The following is a 20840-nucleotide window of genomic DNA, read 5'->3' on the forward strand; positions in this document are numbered from 1 at the left end:
GTCTTCTGGCAGGTCCATCCATCTGTAGACCTCTAGCTGAGAAGCTCAGAACAGGTCAGTGGCCATGAGAGACGGCAGGAAGAGTGGGGTCCGGGAGGGAGGGATAATGGGAGTCGTGTCAGAGCTGGTTTCCTCTGGTCCACTGTCACTGTCACCCTGACCTTCAGTGAGGGTTGGGATGATCCTGACTACATTGTCTTCAAAGTGTACCTGCTTCTTCTTGGCCAAGGAGTCAGCTGACTCCAGCACCAGTTCCATTGGGGTGTCTTGGGTCTGCAGGACACGTGGCTTCTTGGTCCCCTTCAGAACGCTCTTCACGTGGATGAAGAAGGAGCCAGGCCCCTCCTTGAGGGCTTCATGGAAAGTGTAGGTTTGCTCAGTGTCCCCAGAGCCTGTGGTGCTCACAACGCTGCTGGAAGGGTCTGTGTACTGCTCCGTGGGGGCCAGCGCCTCTGGAACAGCCTTTGTTTTCTTCCGCTTGCTCAGCAGGAAGTAGGCCAGGCCAGTGATGATCAGCATGGAGCCTGGAAGAGATCTGGGAGGTCAAGATACTGTACCCACGTGCAACGGAGAAACCCGAGGCTGCCCACGCCTTTCTCTCCACAGTACCACTGCTGTACCAGGCTGCACAGCCGTGATCAGCATCCCCGATAGGTCCAGCCTTCACACGCCCACATTAGACTCAGAGGCTGACTTGATGACATGGCAAGGCTAAAAGGTTAAAATAGGTTCGGTGCTCCGTGATGGGGCCAGGGTACCAAAGAAGGCTCTGTCTGCCTGTTGGGGGAACCCTTCTGATCTCTATGCACCAAGTCCCCTTCATATACAGAGTTGGTCTTGGTACTGACTGCCTGACTTATATCACCACTCTCAGCTTCCCTCTCAGGGTGGATTATCTGGGCCAGGCATGGCTTGGATGATATGGATTCTGTTGTGGATAATATTGAATTTTTTGGATATCTTCTTACTCCTAGAAATGTGGAGATTCCTCCAGTCCCCATCAAGTAAACTTGGGGAAGAACACTGTCCATGGCTCATCTGGGCTAGCCTGTGGACCCTCTGCTACGGTCTCCTGCAAAGAGCATAGCCCATCTATTGGGAGGCAGGTATCTGACTGCCAATGGCCACCAGTTCCGAGGTCTCTTCAGTCTGCCTCTTCAGGGAACAGGGCTTGTGGCTTACTCGATGTCAGGGTGAATCCTTCTATGACTTTCTTTAGGATCATGGCACATATGCTAAAGAAGACAGCTTAGTCTCCTTTAGTTTAGGCTGGGGAGTCTTTTGGTATTTCAAACGGGCTCTTGGAGGGGCACAGTGTATATCTAAGTAAGGAGGAAGGAACAGGAGGACTGTGGAAAAGAGGGGAAGAGATGGACGTGCGGAGGTGAAGACGTCAGTTCTGGGGTCCCATAAAAGTACCCTCCTAACCCAAGCCTGCAAGTTAGAGCTGAAGGGGTAGGTACTGGGGAAATGTAGAAGGGTTGAGGATTAGCCATCTCATTGCTTGAAATTGGTCAGCGAGAAGACAACCCACGGTCCCACCAAGGGTTCAGCCTCTGGATGGCTGTGTGCAGGGGCAGGGGGCTTCACCTCAGAATGTTCCTGCTGCTTGGTCAGCATGGTGAACATCTGACAGCCATGCTCACATGCAGGGTCAGAGAGGGCATTCAGGCTGGTGGGGGCTCTGGGAGACAGGACCTGGTCCTCCTACTCAGGTCACACCTATGCAGGGCCCACATACTTCCATTACCTCTGGTGCTCCTACCTGGGATGGTCACATGCCAGACCAGGACAGGGTGGAGGAAACAGGCCACTGACAGCAGCATGTAGGCGAGGAACTTCTGGAAGCAGCCCAGCCAGCGAGCCTTCTCCCTTGCTCTGTGTGCCAGAGACCCCGGCTGACACCTGGGGGAGGGGAGGTTCAGGGTTAGCAGGTTAGTGGAAACCGTTCCAGGGAAGTCACAGCTCCTTAGAAGGCTGTGGGAGCCTGAGGCAGAGTCCTGCAGTATCTGTGATTTCTTCAATGGCCCCTGGCTGAGTATCTGCAGGGGTTGGAGTCACAGAAGCCCAGGGTCCTCACTGTGGCCTCTATGGTTAGGAGGCTTGCTTGAGCCACTCAGGAGGGCCCACAGGTTTTTACAAAAGGCTTCCCTGACTTTTAATTTATTTTATTAATTAATTTATTTTGGTCTTGATTTTGGCGAACAGGAAAATAGAGTTGATGGAAGTCTTGGGGCTTTGGGGGGAGGGGAGAGTCTTCAATGGACCAGCGATGGTGTGCAGTACAGAGGACTGTACTCCCTCCTGGGACCGCTGTGGGACTGAACACTGCACAAAGAACAAGCAGGCTGGGGTTCAATGGCACCATGCTTGCTGTACCTTGCCTGGCACAGGACAGAAATGGCCTGGGAAAGCTTCACTTTTTCTTTCTTTCTTTTTCTTTTTACTGACACATGAGGACCACCATGTGTCCCCATGATACTGAGCAGATTTCTTCAGGGACACAGCCTCCAGGTTTCAAAGTGAGACAATGCCTGTCCTTGGACTCTTCAAGCTCTGAGCAGCATGTTCGCTGGCACTAGGTACAGCTCACTGGTGCCCTCTGGTGTCAGTCTGGGGTATGTGTGCACATGAACACACACATTGAGCAGATGTGTCCTGGTGAGGTAGGAGAGGATTTTGAGACTAAAACATTCCTTCACATTTCTGCAATGTCAAGAATCCTTTGAGGTAGAATCCAGCCACCCAGAGGCTGAGCCACAGAAGCAAGTATTAGCGATGCCCCGCCCCACTGACTATTTGGGAACCTATCTGGGCTCTGTTAGCCCCAGTCCAGGGTCTGAGCCTTACAACACTCATGAGCATTTTTATACATTGAACACTGGCTGGACAGTGCAGGGCCTTTGTGGTCTGAATGCTGGAAGAGGCAGAACTAGTTTCCATGCACAGCTCAGTTCCCTGTAAGCTGAGCCTCCTGCAGGGTCCTCCACCTGTAGTGGACAGTCTGGATGCAGGCCCAGAGACTGAATGTCCTGGGGTAGGGAAAGCTGACTTTGGAATGGAGTCTGGGTAAAGGCAGGCCCTGACTGTCTAGCCAAGAACACAGAAAGCAGGTGGCTGAGCTGTGTTGACCTATGCTGTCTCCAGGCTGGTGCTTGCTGCTTCTGGAAGGAAAAACCAATCCACAGTGGCCTCAGAAACAGGACAACCTCAGCCATGGCCCCACAGATTGGGGCTGGGATGGGAAAGCTTGTAAAGTTCACTCCCGGGGCTACTCACTTGAAGCAGATGGCTAACAGCTGGGCCACAAAGTAGGTCCCTTCACACATGGAGATGGTGACTCCTGTAAACCTGTGGATGAATAAAAAGACTGGGAGGCTAGCCCTGTTGGTCCCCCCCCCCCCCCCCCGCCCTCACGGATTTATCACAGTTGTCTGCTTGCGCTCCTTTGGTTCTCAGACATCTCCGCTGACACACTGGCCAGGATCCCTGCCCCCATCTTTTGTGTCTCCCTCAAACATCCCTCTAGTGCTGCCTGGGTGGCATGCAGGTCTGTACTGGAGTAGCTGGTGCTAGGAGCAGAGGTGAGGAAGAAGCAAAGGCCAGCAGGCGAATGTCAAGAAGTAACCAGAAGGCTTGTTCTCTGCCTGCTGGCCTAGTCTTAAAGTTGACTGCCATGTGGTTAGGTTTATGTCATCTTGACACAAGCTACAGTTTTCTGGGAAGAGGGAACCTCAATTGAGAGGATGCCTCCATCAGACTGGCCTGTAGGCAAGTTTGTGGGACTTTTCCTAGACCAGTGATTGATATGGGAGAGCCCAGGCCTCTGTGGGCGGCGCTACCCCTGGGCAGGTAGTCCTGCATTGTGTAAAAAAAAAAAAAAAAAGCAATCTGAGCAAGCCATGGAGAACAAGCCAGCAAACAGCTCTCCCCCATAGTCCCTGTTTCAGTTCCTGCATCCAGGTTCCTGCCTTGCATTCCTGCTGTGACGTCCATTCATGATGGACTGTGGTGTGGACGTATAAGCTAAATAGATCCCTTCCTCGACAAGTTGTTTTTGGTCTTTATCACAGCAGTAGAAAGTAAAGTAGGGCTGTCCTGATGAGCCCCCTCCTCTATCTTTATTCCAACAGTCCACCCACCAAGAGCTGTTAAGTGCTTGCCAAAATGCCTTCAGATTCACTTCCGTTCTCTGGCTTCACATGGCTTCAGGCTCCTTGGACCGTTGGCCTTCCTGACTCGCTGGCTTGCCTCTCCTGTGCCTCCCTTATCACCACCAGGCTGCCAAGGGTTCTGTGGCACATCATGTGAAAATTCTTGTCCCGATTCAGAATGTTTGTGCTCCAAGCATTCTAAAACCAGGATCTCCTGGGGCAGATGTGAAATCATGGGTTTCTGCCTAAGTTCTACCAATTTTATATAGCAGAATATATAAATATTTATATATTCTATTCTCATGAATAGAATTTCAATTTCTGTTTGAAGAACATTTCTGGCCCATATAATTGAAATGGCATGCCATGTAAATTCCTTTATGAATACCCACATTGTTGGCAGGTACTGCAGGACCTTTGCATAAGCTAGACCTCCTTGGAAGACCTCTCCTTCCCTCTGTCAACTGTTTGATGAAGTCTTGTTATTACAGTGGTAGAGTCACTAATCTACAATATTCAAAAGGATTTCTTGTATAATTACCACGTGAGACCTGGGCCCACCCTGGGAAGGACTTATGGGAGGGTGCCCTGTGAATACCCATCAGAGTAAAAGCTAGTGAGAGTAGATAGATGTGACAGGAGTTCAGGACCACAGTCTCCTTAGAGTCACTGGTCCTGCTTCTGTTACTAATCAGCTAACCTATATGCGTAGGTAGAAACTTGGCCTTCTTGTGACTCAGTTTCTCATTTGTAAGCCAGGGTTAACTGTTAAGGCTTCACAGATGAAATTATTACAAATTAGATGAGTAGATGTCTACAAGTCCCTCAGAGCTGTGCTGAGCATGCAACTACCCTTACATAGATGCTATTTTTCCTCTCTTTGTGGTTATAGGATTTAATCTCTACTTTGGCCTGCTCTCCTAGGATCTCAGCATCTGTTCAATCCTTACCTCTTAGTTTTAAAATGATAGGGACATAATGATTGAAATATGCCAATGACAATTCTAGAAGCCTTAGAGAAGCCAACTACCTTGGCCATTGCAACACTTTTATGACCAGCAGTTATACTAATGTCAGTTATGGATGAGGAAGCTGAGGGTAAAACCCTTGGCCAGGGATACACAGCTCATCAGTGTCAGGTACAAGATGGGAGCCACCTCCAAACTCTGGAGATCCGGTGACTAAGATGTACCCAAAGCTATGCATTTTGTAGAAACTCTCAGTAGAGGCATTTCCTACAGCCTGGGGCAGAGGGAATTTTTAAGACTTGATGGGTAAGTAACTCACTCAGAATTTCTGTAAGGTTTTTTGTTTTGTTTTGTTTTGTTTTGTTTTGTTTTTGTGTGTGTGTGTGTCAGGATAGACACAAGACACTAGTGCTGATTTATGGGTATCAGAGAACAAAACTGAGTGAGTGTGGGGGGCAGGGAGACTTGAGGCTGGAATGGACCTAAGAATGCCAACCTGAGCATTGAGTGCCCTCAAGATAAGGAAGAGCTCCAAGGAAGAAGTAGCATTGAGGGCAGAAGGTATTCACATTTTCTGGCTTGAAGCACGCTGGCGAGTTATCAGTGTTTATAGAGAAGGCAGGCTCAACCTGACTGCAGGGACCCAGGCAGACTGTGCCTCAAGCTCAATGAGATGTAGTGTGTGCACTTGGGTGCTCTGTGGGTACACATAGCAGGAAGGCTAGGTAGTAGAGAGGTCCAGAAGTTCCCAGGAGCAGCCAAGTGTCAAGAGGTAAGTTGTCAGTATAGACATGTAAAGACAGGGAGGTATAGAGCTCTGAAAGTGGATTGCATCTGGGAGGTGGCAGATATGAGGTTCTAGGGGCAGCAGAGAACCCACATTGAAGTAGGGGGTAGAATGATGCCCAGGGCAAAGGTCAAGATCTATCTATCTATCTATCTATCTATCTATCTATCTATCTATCTATCTATATCCTTCTGTACACTCTGTTCCAGCTCCCCCTCTGTCTGTCTACACAGAGTAACACAGAGCAACCTACTTCCCATGCTAACTCCACTCCATCCCAGAGGTGTAGCCACAGAAGCTTCTAAGGTAAGTTCTAGTTTAGGAAGATCCTATGAGTCAGCCAGTATCCTTCCATATACTCTGAATAAGGAGGTGATTACATAGAGATGCATGGATGTGTGAATGGGTGGGTAGATGGGTGGGATGGATGGATAAGGGAATAAGTAGGTGAGTGGGTGAGTAGGCAAGTCTGTAGATGGGTAGGGTGGATGGATGGATGGATGGATGGATGGATGGATGGATGGATGGATGGGGGAATAAGTGGCTAGGTAAGTAGGTGAGTAGGCAAGTCTGTAGATGGTTGAATGAGTAGGTCAAAAGGTTGGTTGGTGTGTGGGTGGGTGGATAGATGAGTGATTGCATGAGGGTAGGTGTATTAGTATGCAGGAAGTATGAATGAGGTGGATTCATGGGCGAGTAATGGACCAGTGGATGTGTGGGAGAGTAGGCAGATGCAGGAGTGAGTGTATGTGCTACTCTGTAGGCAGACACAGGGGGAGCTGGAACAGAGTGTGCAGGCAGGGAGAGCATGCAGGCAGGGAGAGCATGCAGGCAGGGAGAGCATGCAGGCAGGGAGAGTATGCAGGCAGGGAGAGCATGCAGGCAGGGAGAGCATGCAGGCAGGGAGAGCATGCAGGCAGGGAGAGTATGCAGGCAGAGAGAGCATGCAGGCAGGGAGAGCATGCAGGCAGGGAGAGCATGCAGGCAGGGAGAGCATGCAGGCAGGGAGAGTATGCAGGCAGAGAGAGCATGCAGGCAGGGAGAGCATGCAGGCAGGGAGAGCATGCAGGCAGGGAGAGCATGCAGGCAGGGAGAGTATGCAGGCAGAGAGAGTGTGCAGGCAGGGAGAGCATGCAGGCAGGGAGAGTATGCAGGCAGAGAGAGCATGCAGGCAGGGAGAGCATGCAGGCAGAGAGAGTGTGCAGGCAGGGAGAGCATGCAGGCAGGGAGAGCATGCAGGCAGAGAGAGCATGCAGGCAGGGAGAGCATGCAGGCAGGGAGAGTATGCAGGCAGGGAGAGCATGCAGGCAGAGAGAGCATGCAGGCAGGGAGAGCATGCAGGCAGGGAGAGTATGCAGGCAGAGAGAGCATGCAGGCAGGGAGAGCATGTAGGCAGGGAGAGTGTGGGTATACATACTCACAGCAGATAGAAGGCCAGGCTTTTGAACTGCCCCCGGAGGAAGGTCTCGGTGCCCACTCCGATCAACACTGCAGGGAAAGAGGAGATGGGATAGTGGGTCTGGGTACAAGACTCCATAGCGCTATTCTGTGAGGGCTGTTGGCTGAGGTATTAGTTTTCAGCCTGAGAGCCAGGGTGGTCCCCTTCCATGAGTACTGACAACTGTGGTTGGGTAAAGGGAATAAGAAGAGTTCCAGGCAGTCCCTGAAAACCCCAGGAAGAGCCTGGAGAACCCCCCAACCCCAGAGTACAGAAGCCAACCTCAGTCCACATGCCCTAGAGATTGCCCCAACGAAGGCCAACGGCTAGTCTCTGTGATGGCTTCCAAGTCTCTTGCCATTCCTGGGCCAGGCCAGTGTATGTGTTTTGTGCCTTACCATGGGTGAAAGTTCCTGAAATTGCACTCTCTTGCCTGGATCACTGAGCGTGTAGCTCGTATGTGGTATCCACATACATATGATAGTCAACCTAAAAATTCAGAAGGTGCTCAGTTTAGAGTTAAGGAGATATTCATTCTGAAGGTGGCTCTCATAATCAAGAAAGTACTCACTCAGAATTTAAAAGGTTGCCCACTGTAAATTTAAGGAGATACTGACTCCCATGTTGGCCTAAGCCCCTCTGACCTCCTCTCAGAGTGATAGAGCATGGCACACAAGAGAAAGATCGGACCTGTGGGCTCTTTGTGTATTGACAAGGCTTCAAGAAGGATCCGAGATAGAAAATCAATGAGCAATGTCAATGAGTGGGGAAGAACCCTTTGTCTGCATTGAGTACATTTGTTAATGAAGCAAAAATATGAAAACAGGCACATTAGTTCCTCTTGAGAGGGCAGGTAAGAACAGGCTAGCTCTTACCATAACTCCCTTAGCCATTGTCGCTGACCTCACAACACTCCAACAGGTGCTAAAGCAGAATTCCTATTGCCACCTTGACACATGCTGGTGCTTTCTCAAGGGCAGGGGCAGAGATGTTGAGCCAGTTGCTATGCGTTCAGTGGGATGATAGGTTTGTTAACACAGAGGAAGCCGCAGAAGATTCCGAGCGTGGCCTGGAGGCTTCCTGTGTACTGAGGTTCAGGCAGCAGACACAGGTAAGCAAGGGTGGAAAAGGAGCGTGGCGAAAGGTCTGCATTTATGGTAGAAACTTCTAGACACGCAGTCAGTAGAGTTTTTAAGGAATCCTTGGCATTTATTGTTTAGTTCTTCTAATCAGGCTGTTTGGGGAGACTTTCCTCAAGGAGGTTGAATTCACCCATTTTGTTCTAGATTCTTTTTCTTTCCCTTCTCTGCACCCCCTGCCCTTTCTGGGCTTGGGGGTGGGCAAATCTGGGGCCTTGTATACTTTAGGCAAACTCTTGGCCACCTACCTACATCACCAGACCCCCCCTAGTAGAGTCTTTAAGGATGACCCACAGGTGAAAGCCACCATTTGGGGTGTCCGGTTTGGCTTTAGCTCAGTAGCAGTTCCTGTGACAGGGGCAGTTATGCCCCTGGTCTTACACTTGGTAGCCACACCTCTCATCATGTGACTTAGTCATTCCTTGGCTGTGGAAAAGGTTGTCTCTCTTTGCCCAGTCACACTGTGACTTTCTCTGAGCAATGGCATTTTGCAGACAAAATGCAAGCAGAGACATAAATTGGGGGCTTGAGAACTCACTCTTTTGTGTCTCTGCCACCACCTGTTCTTCCCACTAGACTATGAGAGACACAGGGGACAGAACTACCTTATCATCACAGCCGAGGCCAGTCTAGATAAGCCATCAGCTGTCTGGCCTCCAGGTAGAGAAAGGCAGACAGCCAATGTTAACAGAGCTGCCTAGCCTACTCACCCAGATGGGAGATGACCTAAAGTTTATGGTTGTATGCCACTGAAGTTTTCAGCTGCTTGAGGACATCACTTAAGCAAGATAACACGCGCCTTCAGTGACAGCTTTAGTGAGGCCTACCTGACCTGTGTGTGACAAATTGCACATGTTTCATTCAGGTGCAGTGTGATAAACACTGGCATATGTCTTCACCCCTGAAAGCATCACTCCTGAAGAGAATGGACATCGTTATCTCTCTGGAAGTCTTCAGGTATCACATCAGTGAAATCTTGCCGTCTCTTTCTGTGGTCTATCTTAACAGCTAGTGATCACTAGGGACTTGTTTATGCTTCCTGTGAGTTAAGACAAATAGTACTGGATAGTGGGTACTTGGAGCTATTTGCTACATTCACACAGATATTTCCAGATTTATTTTAGCTGTAGTATGTACATCAGTAATTCATGCAAATCTATGGCCGACTGGTATTGCTGACTAATGAGGATGCATGCACCTCACTTTGTTTGTAACTCACACACTGATGGACGACTAGGTTGCTTCTAGTTTTGGATATTACGAATTGAGCTGCTGTGGGTGTTTATATGCGGCCTTTGCACGGCTAAGTGCCTTATTATCTCTTGGGAAGATGCTTGGCAGTGGGATAACTGGACCACGTGGAAGCAGCATGTGCACCTTTTGAGGAAAGTGTCAAACTGTTTCAAAGTGAGTGCGCTGTTTGCATTCCCACTAGGAGTGCACGAGGGGAATTCCACAGTCCTGCCAATGATTCGGTCTTTTTAAGTCTAGTCATCCTAAGACACACGCATGGTTTCTCACTGTGTTCCTCATTTGCATTTTTCCAAGGACTAAGGGCGTGGAATGCCTTTTCACATTTGCCGTCAGTTGCATTTTGTATTGGTTTCCGACACTATATTTTAAAGGGGAAATGTTCTAAAATCTTGATGGGATCCAATCAGAAAAATTGTTTTAATTCTTTTTACTACAGACTGAACCTTTGGTACCGAACTTAGAAATTTCAGCCTACATCAACACAGAGATCTCATCCTATTGTCTAGGAGTTTTATTGCTTTAAGATGTATGTCTTAGGTCTATGATTCATTTTGAGCCTTTAAAAAATAAGAAATAAGTATAGATGGGTGATTTTGTAAAAATGAACATTTAATTGTTTATATACCACACATTAAAGATGCACCTTTTATATACTAGTTGCCTGTGTGAAGGCCAAGAGTCTATAACATAAGTTGGAGATCATTTCCTGCTGTAGGAGTTTACATAGAATTATATCATGTCTTCATCAAATACCGGTAGAGGGTAGAGTTCTCCTGGGAAACAATCTGGGCTGATATATCAGTTTTTATAGATGAGGCTGCTGGGCGGGATCCTGCACTACTGAGTACTACTGAGGAGATCGTCTCCCATTAGAACAGCATCTTCCTCATGAGGACTCAGAAAACATTTTCTTCTTGGTCTTGGCTAGGAATACCCAAGAATATATGCTTCTTATTCATTCTCAGTGTTCAAAACCAATGTGTCTCTTTGCTCTTCTGAACGACAGTTTTCTTGGTGCTAGGAAATAAGGAGGTTGATTCCACAGCAGAGGCCATAGGTCTTCATCTGACCTTGACCTTGACTACCACAAGGCTTCCTGCTCTCTCCTCAACCTTGGGCGCTAGGGTGCTGGGGTGCAGCTGTGCACCTGTGCACCTGTGTTGTTCGGACAGTGGAGAGAACTGCCAGCTCAGGAAATGCAAAGGCAAACCTCATAGAGATCCTATCTCAGCCCAGAGAGAATGACCATCACCAAGGAAACAAAGAAATGCTGACGAGGGTGCTGCGAAAGGAAGAGACATGCTTAGATGCTGCCAGTGGAGCTGTCCACCAGCAGATCCACTGTGGAGATTAGTGTGGAGGTTCCTCCAGAAATCTCAAATAGAGCACCATGAGATCCATTCAGAAACACTCTGGGTCTACACTCTAAGTCGCCATATCACAGGGGTACCATGCATGCCTGTTACTGACCTACTCACAGAAGCCAAGCTATGAAACCAGCCTAGGTGTCCTTCCATACAATCAGACCAGAAAAGAAAAAATGGCTCACTTGGATGGTTGGTACATGTACACAGTGGGCTTTTGTTCAGCCTGAAAGAAGAATTAATTGTGCCATTTGTTGAACAAGAAATAGAATTAGAGATTATAATGTAAGGCTAAATAAGCAAAGCTTATTTATTCATATGTGAACTCTCTCTCTCTCTCTCTCTCTCTCTCTCTCTCTCTCTCTCTCTCTCACACACACACACACACACACAAACACAATGAAAATAGAAGAGAAGGACTCTACAGGGAAAGGTATGTGTCCAGGGGACAGAACCATGGAAAGACAAGAAAGATTAATAGGCAGATGGATATGGACAAAGCGTAGAAATTAAATGTATAAAATGTTATGATGAAGCCATTATGTTTTCAGTAAATATATGCAAAGAGGATGAAAAAGAACTGTAACCCCATGAAAATAAGAACAGAGCTGCCCCTTCTTTCTAGTTTGCATACTGCACATGGTATAGAAATAGCTATGCTCTGAAATACAAGTATTTTTGTTTGATGGAGATACTGGGAGCCAGTATTTCTAAGTAAATACCAACCATAGTAGGCTGTGACTATAGGCTTCCTCCTTGAAAACACTATTTTTTTTTACTGCTTGGAAAGAAAAATTATTGAAAATGAAAGACCATGACTACTTGTGTCAAATGAGATAGCCTGGTATGGCAGGACCTCTATTCTTCCTAACAAAATTGTCCACAGTTCAATATTCCATCATCATCATCATCATCATCATCATCATCATCATCATCGTCGTCACCATTGCCATCACCAATAATAACTTCCTGCAGCATACTTTTTCCTTAAATCTTTGAGCTTTTAAAAAATAAATGCAATGAAAAGGAAAAAAAAAATAGCTATGCTCCGTGGAGGTCACGCGTGTAATCCCAGCACACAAGGGGCTGAGTGAGGTTATTGCCAGAAATTCAAGTCCAGCTCAAACGGCACAGTGAGTTCCAGAACAGCCTGAACTACAGAGTGAGATCCTGTCTCAAAGCCACTACTGCCCACCTCTGCTGCCATCACCATCACCCCAGCTCGAGATGTGATGCAAGTGTGCAGCTGGATGAGGCCTTATAAGCTCATCCCCTATGCTCATTCCAGTTTCCTGGGTCACTTGTTGCCTTGTTTCTCTGTGTCCTCTTTATCCTTCAAGAGGGGTGAGTTGTTCATGACCTACAGACTTTGTTTCCTGAACAGGCTTCTGGAATATGCCTGCTCTCAGCTGGGATTGATGGCAGCAGTTTTCATTTTGAGTCATTGCTTCTCTAAAGCCCCAGGGTAGAGCCGGCTGTTGTCCCTGTTCTGTAGATGGGAAACCTAGGCTTAAAGAGTTTATGTGGGAGGGTGTAGTACAGGGGTGGTGCCCGTCACAGAGGCATGAGGTGGTGGAATGTGTTTACTAGTTTGCCTCCCTGGTCAGATCACATGCAGTGCTCTGGGGTGGTGGTCTTGGCTCCTAAATATATGCGTACATATTGTGTAAGATGGAAACACCAAACTTTTGCAGAGGAAATGAATTGTAACTTTTCACATCCCAACTCTAAATCTAAGAAGGAAGACACAGATATAAAGAATAAAGGAAGAAACGTTTGACCCCAATCCTGTTGCTGCGAGGCAGGAGGTAGGCAGGAAGAATATTCCTCAAGACAATCAGACCAGGAAAAAAAAAAAAAAGGTTCATTTGGGAAAACTGGAAACATTTTGTAACCTCACTGGGACAAAAATCCCCTGCAGACATGTTGGAGTACACGATTTCTTCAATGGCAGGAGGTAGTCATGCAGATCTGCATTTAAGAATGGTTGAAATTAGCATGCAGTGGAGACAGGAGGTTAGAACGGTGGCCCAGGACCCACACAGTGGCTCACAGCCTCTTGTAATTCCTGTGCCAGGGATCTGATACCCTTTCCTGAACTCCACAGGGACCAGGTACACACATTGTAAACAGACACACATGTGAGACAGCACGTTCATACGGTAAAACTAAATAAACACACAAAATTGGGGAGGCAGGGATGAAGAAATTAGCAGGCAGGGCCCTAGGTGGTTACTTAGAAAGCATTTGTTTTGAGGGCTTTGACCAAGACTGGTGTGAAACCAGGCATTTGTTGTACTTGTTAAGAGGTGAGACCACCTGGATCTTAAATGCTGCTTTTGTTCTGATCTATATATTTGTAAGTCATTTGTATATTTGAAGAGTGTGGTAAGGAATGCTGCTATTTAGCAGGTAGCTGTGTCTATTAAATAGAGATTCAGGTTAATGGGTCATAACAAGACAAACAAACAAATAAACAAAACCAGCCTCAAGTGATCGCAGACTGACTCTGAGCACTTGCTTTGGGAGAAACAGGACTTTAGTTTGACAAGCAAGTCGCCCACACCAGCTTTGCTTGGGCATCCCTGCATTCCTTTGGCTCTCTTCTGTTACGCCCAGCCCTTAGGATGGCCTGGATTGCTACCGTGTGCCTAGGCAGACAAGCCACCTGGACAGGAAGCCTCAGTTTCCCCATTAAACTCAGCTCTACAGTCTTCAGGCCTTTATGGGGGTGTAGGAACAATAGCAACACTGAAGTATGCGTTAGCTCTGGACCTCAGGACACACAAGTGGGAGGTTCTACTGCCTTCTTTCTGGATATATATGCAGACAGGGTCCAAGAATGGACTCAGCTGGAGATCTTTGGGGTGATCAGATGTGTCATGCATATGCACACAGACTATTGAGAGTAGGGAACCAACAGACAGCTTAAATAGCAGTGTCTTCTTCAGTTTCAGGAAGCACTTGGTGTACTTAACTGTAGTGTTTGCTGCGAGACTGTCATGCCTATGCTCAACACAGCCCTGCGCCCTGACTGGGCCTGTGCACAGTCAGGACTGACCCAGGGTAGAGTCATAGGAGTGGACCATGGAGTGGCTCTGACTGGGTCTCTCTACTATTCTTTCTGTTTCTTCTTAAATCCAACATCTTAGAGTCCTTAAAGTACAGAGAAGCATGCCCCTACGAGATAGAAGACTAAAGCTGGTTGGGAAATGAAACCACTGTACCTTCCCTTGAATTGTAGCTACTTGTGAAACTTAAATCTACTGAGGAAGAGAAAAGTCAAGGCTGATGTTACACTGACTAGCTTTACCCCAGGTAACTGCAGGCACCTCCTGGGCCTCGGGAGGTTACTCCCCTGAGTGTGCAATTATGAGTAAGTTCTCTGGTTCTCCACCCAGGCTCTAGTGCAGCACCTGGCTTTTCCCATTCCTTTCACCCACAACACTTTAACCCTTACTCAGGCGGAGGACACGGATTAAGAGCAGGGTCTCAAGAACAGCTGCCCATCAGCTGGACTCTGCCTCCCTGCGTCCTTGGCAGGCGGCCTTGAGCCCAATGCTTCAGTTCATCCCGTGGTCGTCGTTCACCTTAGTGTCCCTCGCAGGGCAGTGGGTTCAGTGACGGGCACAGTGAGGCCTTAGTGGGCAACACAAAGGATGGAATGAGGTTCTGCATTGAAGGCAAGTAGCACAGGGCTTGGCCCCTGGTGAAGATGCCAACAATGACGTAATTGCCAGCTACTATTAAACAGAGGCTGGAGGAATCAAATAGAGATAAGAGCAAGTGTGCATGCACGTGTGTGTGTGTGTGTGTGTGTGTGTGTGTGTGCCCGTGCGCGCATGCGTGCACATGCTTGTGTGTGTGTGTATGTACACCTGTGCACACATTGGGGTTCAGGGGTGGGGAGTGGGGAGGTTGAATAGGGTGTGGGGTCCAGGGGTGCACAGAGACACTTTGAGCATAAAAACCCTTTTGTTCTGAGGTAGGTTGGGAGGCCCTAAGAAATACTGATGACATTTTTTTCCCCCTGGGAGACAGATCACTCTTGGGAAAGCCCATACCCGTTTGTGTGTAGGGACAGCAAGAGGAAGACTTCCTTTCCAGATAAAGGCCCAAAGACCGGATCCTCCTCCTTTCCTGAATCCTGGGCCTCGGGGACTGGACAGGGCATCTGTGCACTGACTTGGGAGCTCTTCTCACTCCTTTTCTGGCCTGTGGCAGGGTAAGGGGTTACTGGAGAGTTCCCTGATCGAAGTGCTGCGAAGTTCAAAGGAGAATAAGTCTGCCTTTTCATCCAAATGCTGGGAACTAACCTTATCAGACAGGCCATTTCTCATGAGGCAGAAGAGTGCCCTGTGCTGCGGAGTCCTGCCCCATTAGCATTCACTTACCAGGTTCTTTCTGATGTCCACTCTATATTAAAAACAACCACAAGCTGGGTGAGATGCCCCACAGCTCTATAATCCCCGAAACTAAGACAGGAAGATGGCAACTTTGAGGCTAGCTTGGGCTAAATATATAGAACCTGCCTTAAAACAAAAACCTAGCCAAACAAAACAGAACCGCATACAAGGTGTCAGTCACCTCCACTGAGCCATAAGTTCTCACACAGGATGTGTTTGCTGTGTCTCGGTGAATGCAGTGAGAGTCTGTTTTCAGCAATGGATACGCAGATGTTCTCACACCTGCACAGGGAGGGCAAGGCCTCATGGTCTGTGCACAGTGTGTCTGCTTTGTGGTCAGGGCCCTTACACTACGTCTTGGCAACCGAACCATTTAGAGGTCACACTCACACACTCACGCACTGCACACACAGCCCTCATGGCCTCAAGCAAGACTTCAAACCCCAGGGAAATACTTTGTAAGACCAAATTAGAGTAGGCCGTGTGTGTGTGTAATGTCCAAGGAACCACATGACCGTTCCAAGGGGCAGGATTTTCTCATTTTGAAAATACTCTGGCTAGGTGCTATCTGTCCCCTGTGGTTTGTTTATTCTGGGTTGGCCGCAGCATCTGTCCTGAAAACCACTTAACGATGCGACCCTCATGTTGTGGTAACCCCCAACCATAAAATTGTTTTTGTTGTTAACTTCATAACTGTAAAATTTGCTACTGCTATGAATCGTAAAGTAACCATTTCTGATATTCTCATGTGACCTCTATGAAAGGGTCAGTTGACCCTCAGAGGGGTCGCGACCCCCAGGATGAGAACCATTGGCATCCAGGGCTTGAGCTCTGTGTGGCGCAGTAAAGTCCGTGATGCTTCATGAATGGAGAGTCAAGCAAGAGGAAGCAGTGTGCTGAGCAGCCCTCTCTTCAGGGCTTGAACAGCCATAGCACGCCTGACATCCCTGAGCCTGTCTTCAGGGTCCACAAAGGACACTTCCCAGGAGCCGTGCACTCCCTGGAGGTGACACTCTGGAAGTCCCTGCCTAGCATCTGGACAATCTATGCTGCTTATATACAAGGGCGCCTCATACATGCCCCCCACCCACCTGGGTCTCTGTGGGCTCTGCTTCAAGCCTCATTTCCCCTTTAGCAACAACGTTCCTATAATGTTGCCTGGACTTTTCAACAACAGAGGATTTCAACAAAAGAGGCTTAAGGGAATAAAGAATTTGCAAATCTCACTCACTGGGCAGAGGCCCTGAAGGCCAGTGATGTCAAGAGAAACCCCAGACCTGCCAGAGAGCACCAGAGCCTCTCTCTAGCTTCCCACTTGCCCAGCACTCTGGAGAGCCCAAGGGATAGTCATTGAAAGCTCGGCCTTTTAGAAGGCAACAGCAGTGGCTATTTTTAGCCTGGATCTTGTCTCAAAGGCAAGCAGGAGGACCGTCTTTAGCATTAACAGCAGCTTCTTAGCGGGGATGAGGGTTGTGGTTAAGATGTGCAATATGCCTTGCTGTGCACATGTGCTGGGGGTGTGTGGAGTGAAAGGCTGTCTTTAGGTTGAGATAAAGGAGACTCACTAATCAATCCATTAGGAGGATGGATATGTGCACCTTAAGCAGCTTGTCGGGTCGAGGGAGGTAGTAACTGTGTGGAGTATGGCTGCCTTCTAGCTGTGAGATTCTGGCCGCCTGAAGGCTACAATGGATGCATTTAAAACTCACGCTGTAGCGGGGACACAGGAGACTTGGAGCAGCAGTGGTAGAGAGTAGCTAGCTCACACTGTCATCCTGGAGATATCTTAAGGGTATCTTGGGGGCCTTTGTGAGCATTGCCTACGCGTAGGAAGCATTGTGGTTCTGAAGGAAGCCAGAGCTGTCTCTTCCGCCAGCCTATCTGCACAGGTCTGAGCAGCTCAATTCTTTTGCCTATGGATACAGGGAGGTGTTGTCTAGTGCTGTTGGGGAAAAAAAAAAAATCTAGGAACCAAGGTTTCAGGGTATTGCTCCTCCGACCTCTTGTGTGACCTTGGCAAGGTCATAGCTCCAATCTGAATTCCTTTGCTCCATCTAATAAGCAGGAGGGATGGAATTTGACCTTGCCTGCTCTGACTCATAGCCCCCAGTGCCAAAAGAGCCCAACAGCTGGTTGGCCATGAACCCAACCTAGTACCCCAGGAATGATGTGGATCCCCACTAACACTGGAGTAAATCATAAGGGCATCTCCCAAGAGCCACTGTCCACACGTTGTTTGCTAAGAGCTGTTCCTGGACAGGCACCCATCACAGAGGTCAGGAAGCACACCTTCAAGGTGCCACAGGACGGGCTAAGGTTGTGCGTGCGTGAGAGGCCCGAGGCTGGGCTCACATTGCTCTGATTTGAACTGGAGGAGCCTTTCGATGGGGTGAGATTGTTGAGAAAGCTTTTGTGTGGATGCAGAAAAAAGGATTTAATGTGTGTGTTTTCTTTTTTTCTCCCAGAGACTTGGTGGCTGGAGCAAATGGCTCAGAGTGTTGCTATCCAGTTCCTTGGCATAGGTTCTGCCCCTCTGGATTGGAGTGGCTAAGGTCAAGGTTAGGACCAGAAGTCATTTCTTTGCTAACCATCTGAAAGCCCAGTCATCTGAGCAGCTCGGGTGATTTCTGTCCCTCTAAGCCCCACACTGTGCACCTCTAGATGGCCCGTAGCAAAGGGACTGGGTTTCAAGAGTGCATTTTATCAGCATGGTGTGGGGATGGCCTGTGGAAGTTTGCCATCTTTATACCTCAAGAATCTCCTGAGGACAGAGTTGCTCTGTCAGTGAGATTCTCTCTGCATGAAACAGGACTACTGCTGAACAAAGCAAAGGTAACCTTACCTGACCAGTTCTATAACTACCCAACAGTACGATTTTCACATTTTCCCCAGCCTTTTATACCTTTCATCTCCAGTCCCTACTTCAACTTGCTATCCTCACAGCCCTCTGAGGGCAGGGCCAGACCCGTTAGCTCACTGATGGGGATGCTGACGGCTCCCACGGTCTCATGAGTGTGGGCTGCAGCCTGAGTCTCAGCACCAGATGCCAAGGTTCACTATTCTCCACCTGCCTACGGCTCACGCTGCACCTGCCGCTTTCCCGAGGTCCAGGGTCCCACGCACATCTCAAAGGAGAAACTGAAAGGCAGATGCAGCCAGATGTGCCCACCATCTCCTGGCTAGGAACCATTTCTCTAGTAGCCTTCCCTGTTGCGTCTCTGAGCAAGGAGGCGGTAGATAAAAACGAGGTGGATCTTACCTGCAGCCGTGGCGATGCCCAAGAGCCGGCAGGTATATTCCAGGCCAGTCCAGAACATCTGGAGCTTCATGGTGCCAGAGGGGTGAGCAGAGTCCCAGAAGAGTAGGCTGCAAAGATTCCCCTGGATCTGAGATGCTTTGGATGCCTTTCATAAGCAGGAGGCTGTAGGGGTTGGCTGGGGGCCCCCTGAGCCTCTGGGCTCTGCCTTCCCGATCTGGTGCTGGCCTCCACAGCCTGGCTGAGGTGTGAACAGGGCTCACCTCCCTAGCTTAGCAGCCTGTGCCCTTGCCAAGTGCTGCTCAGCTTAATCATTATCTTGGAAGAATGCTCTCCTTGCTCCACACAGCCCTGGCCTAGCCTGGAGCTGCTTCAGCCTTGGTGCAGCCGCCTGAGATCATGCCGATTAGGGTTGGGCAGGAGACAGCCTAGAGCTGGCAATTAACTGCTTCTGTCTGGGAGGAGGGAACAGGAGAGCTTAGAGTCTAAATCCTTCCTTATCAGGCTGTGCCAAGAAGTCACACCCACTTCTCACACCTGCTGGGGTCCTAGAGGAGACTGGGCACATGCAGATCTGGACCAAATAGTAGAGATAGAGATAGAATTAATATGATTTAAAATCACCAGTGGGAACGACTTTTAAAACAAGTTCCATGCTTTTTCCTTCTGTGTAGAGGTGGCCTGAAATGATTTCATAATGGGGGGAGGGATTTGAACTCTGCCCTTTTTTAGCTCAGACCACAGCACGCAGAGACCCTCTTCTGTTCCTCACAGGCATCCGGGATATGAGCTGTGGGAAATCATGGAGCATGCTCTATGAATGATTAACTGGGTGACCTTGGGGAAACCCAAAGCTGTCTGTGAGCCTCAGCAACTATGGCACAGAGTAAAGAAAAAAAAAATCTCCCTGTACTGCGGTTCTCATAACAGAAGGGACCCGAGAGCCCCCCTGACCTGCTCAGCCGCGAAGACTGGCCCTTTAGGATTTTGCTGCCTCTTGTTTCACAACTGATCCCGTGGACTGAACAGTCCTGTGTCTTAGTCTTCTTGTCAGCTCTTTTCTGAAACCTATTCCTTGTCTGCTCATGAGGGATGAAAGACAAAAATCAAACCAATGGGCAAGCTCATGAACCTTACGGGTAGCAGAAACCTCTGTGCAACCCTGCATCTTTCTTTGTTGTTTAATGAATGGAAACATTTTACTGCTAAGGTTACTATAGTTTGATCATTAACTTGTATTCCATATCCTACCCTCTCTTGTAAGAACCTGTGTGCTCATTTGATGCTTAAGACGAGGTATAAGAATGGGTCATACAGTGCTTATCATGTGTGAGACCTGGGGTGCCCTCTCTAGTAGTACATGCACACGCATGTGCATGCATGCGTGCACACACACACACACACACACACACACACACACACACACACAGACACAGAGACAGAGGGGGAAAGAGACAGAGAGAGAGTGCAGGGTGGGGAGCACTCACAGAGTATGAAAAGTGACCTGTCTGGGCAGCCAGCATCCTCTATCCTAAATGGAGGCTAGGGCATCTCTGGGACATACACTGGGTTGATTTGAGGAAGGATGGGCTTGGGCCACAGTAGATCTGTGGCTTACACCCTCCCTCAGGAGTTTCCTCTGAGGACACTGGGAAGCCCGCATCACACCACAGCTGTCCCCTGCCTTCCCTGAGCCGTAGTGGCTCTGTGCTCAGAAGACATGGCCTCATTCCCAGCCAAGGGTCGGGAGGACAGTTTAGTCCACTGGATATGGCCACGGCTCCCCCTTCCCAGTCAATACTTTTGGAATGAGCAGGTAACCCCATTTTGGGCCAACACCCCAGAAGGGACAAATGCTCCTGGGATTTGGGGGAAGTCCTCCTTAGCTCTAACAAGGAGCTCACGGGCAGGCTGAGCTGTGCCTCTCTGGATAAAGGACTGGAAGGGTGGGGTCTGTGCCACCAGATGACAAACAGCAGTGGGATGGCTTTGGGAGCTGCAAAGCTTTCGAGATCTGCTTCTGGGAGTCACAGCAGGACTCCGGCCACCGTGTCTCCAGACACAGAATGGCTTG

The 20840-nt window shown here is 48.8% G+C and overlaps 1 protein-coding gene across 1 annotated transcript; it reads right to left on the bottom strand.

Moving 5' to 3' along the window:
• On the bottom strand, positions 1 to 19250 carry Tmem72 (transmembrane protein 72). The gene is made up of 5 exons (XM_051155159.1): positions 18770 to 19250; positions 7331 to 7397; positions 3280 to 3351; positions 1766 to 1905; positions 1 to 524 (listed from the first exon to the last, which is right to left on the bottom strand). Exons 1-5 carry the CDS (start codon positions 18837 to 18839, stop codon positions 46 to 48), a joined length of 828 nt encoding a protein of 275 aa, XP_051011116.1. The 5' UTR covers positions 18840 to 19250; the 3' UTR covers positions 1 to 45.
• Between the last annotated feature and the right edge of the window lie 1590 nt (positions 19251 to 20840).

This window comes from Acomys russatus, chromosome 13 (genome assembly GCF_903995435.1).
Source record: "Acomys russatus chromosome 13, mAcoRus1.1, whole genome shotgun sequence".
Lineage (NCBI taxonomy): Eukaryota > Metazoa > Chordata > Mammalia > Rodentia > Muridae > Acomys > Acomys russatus.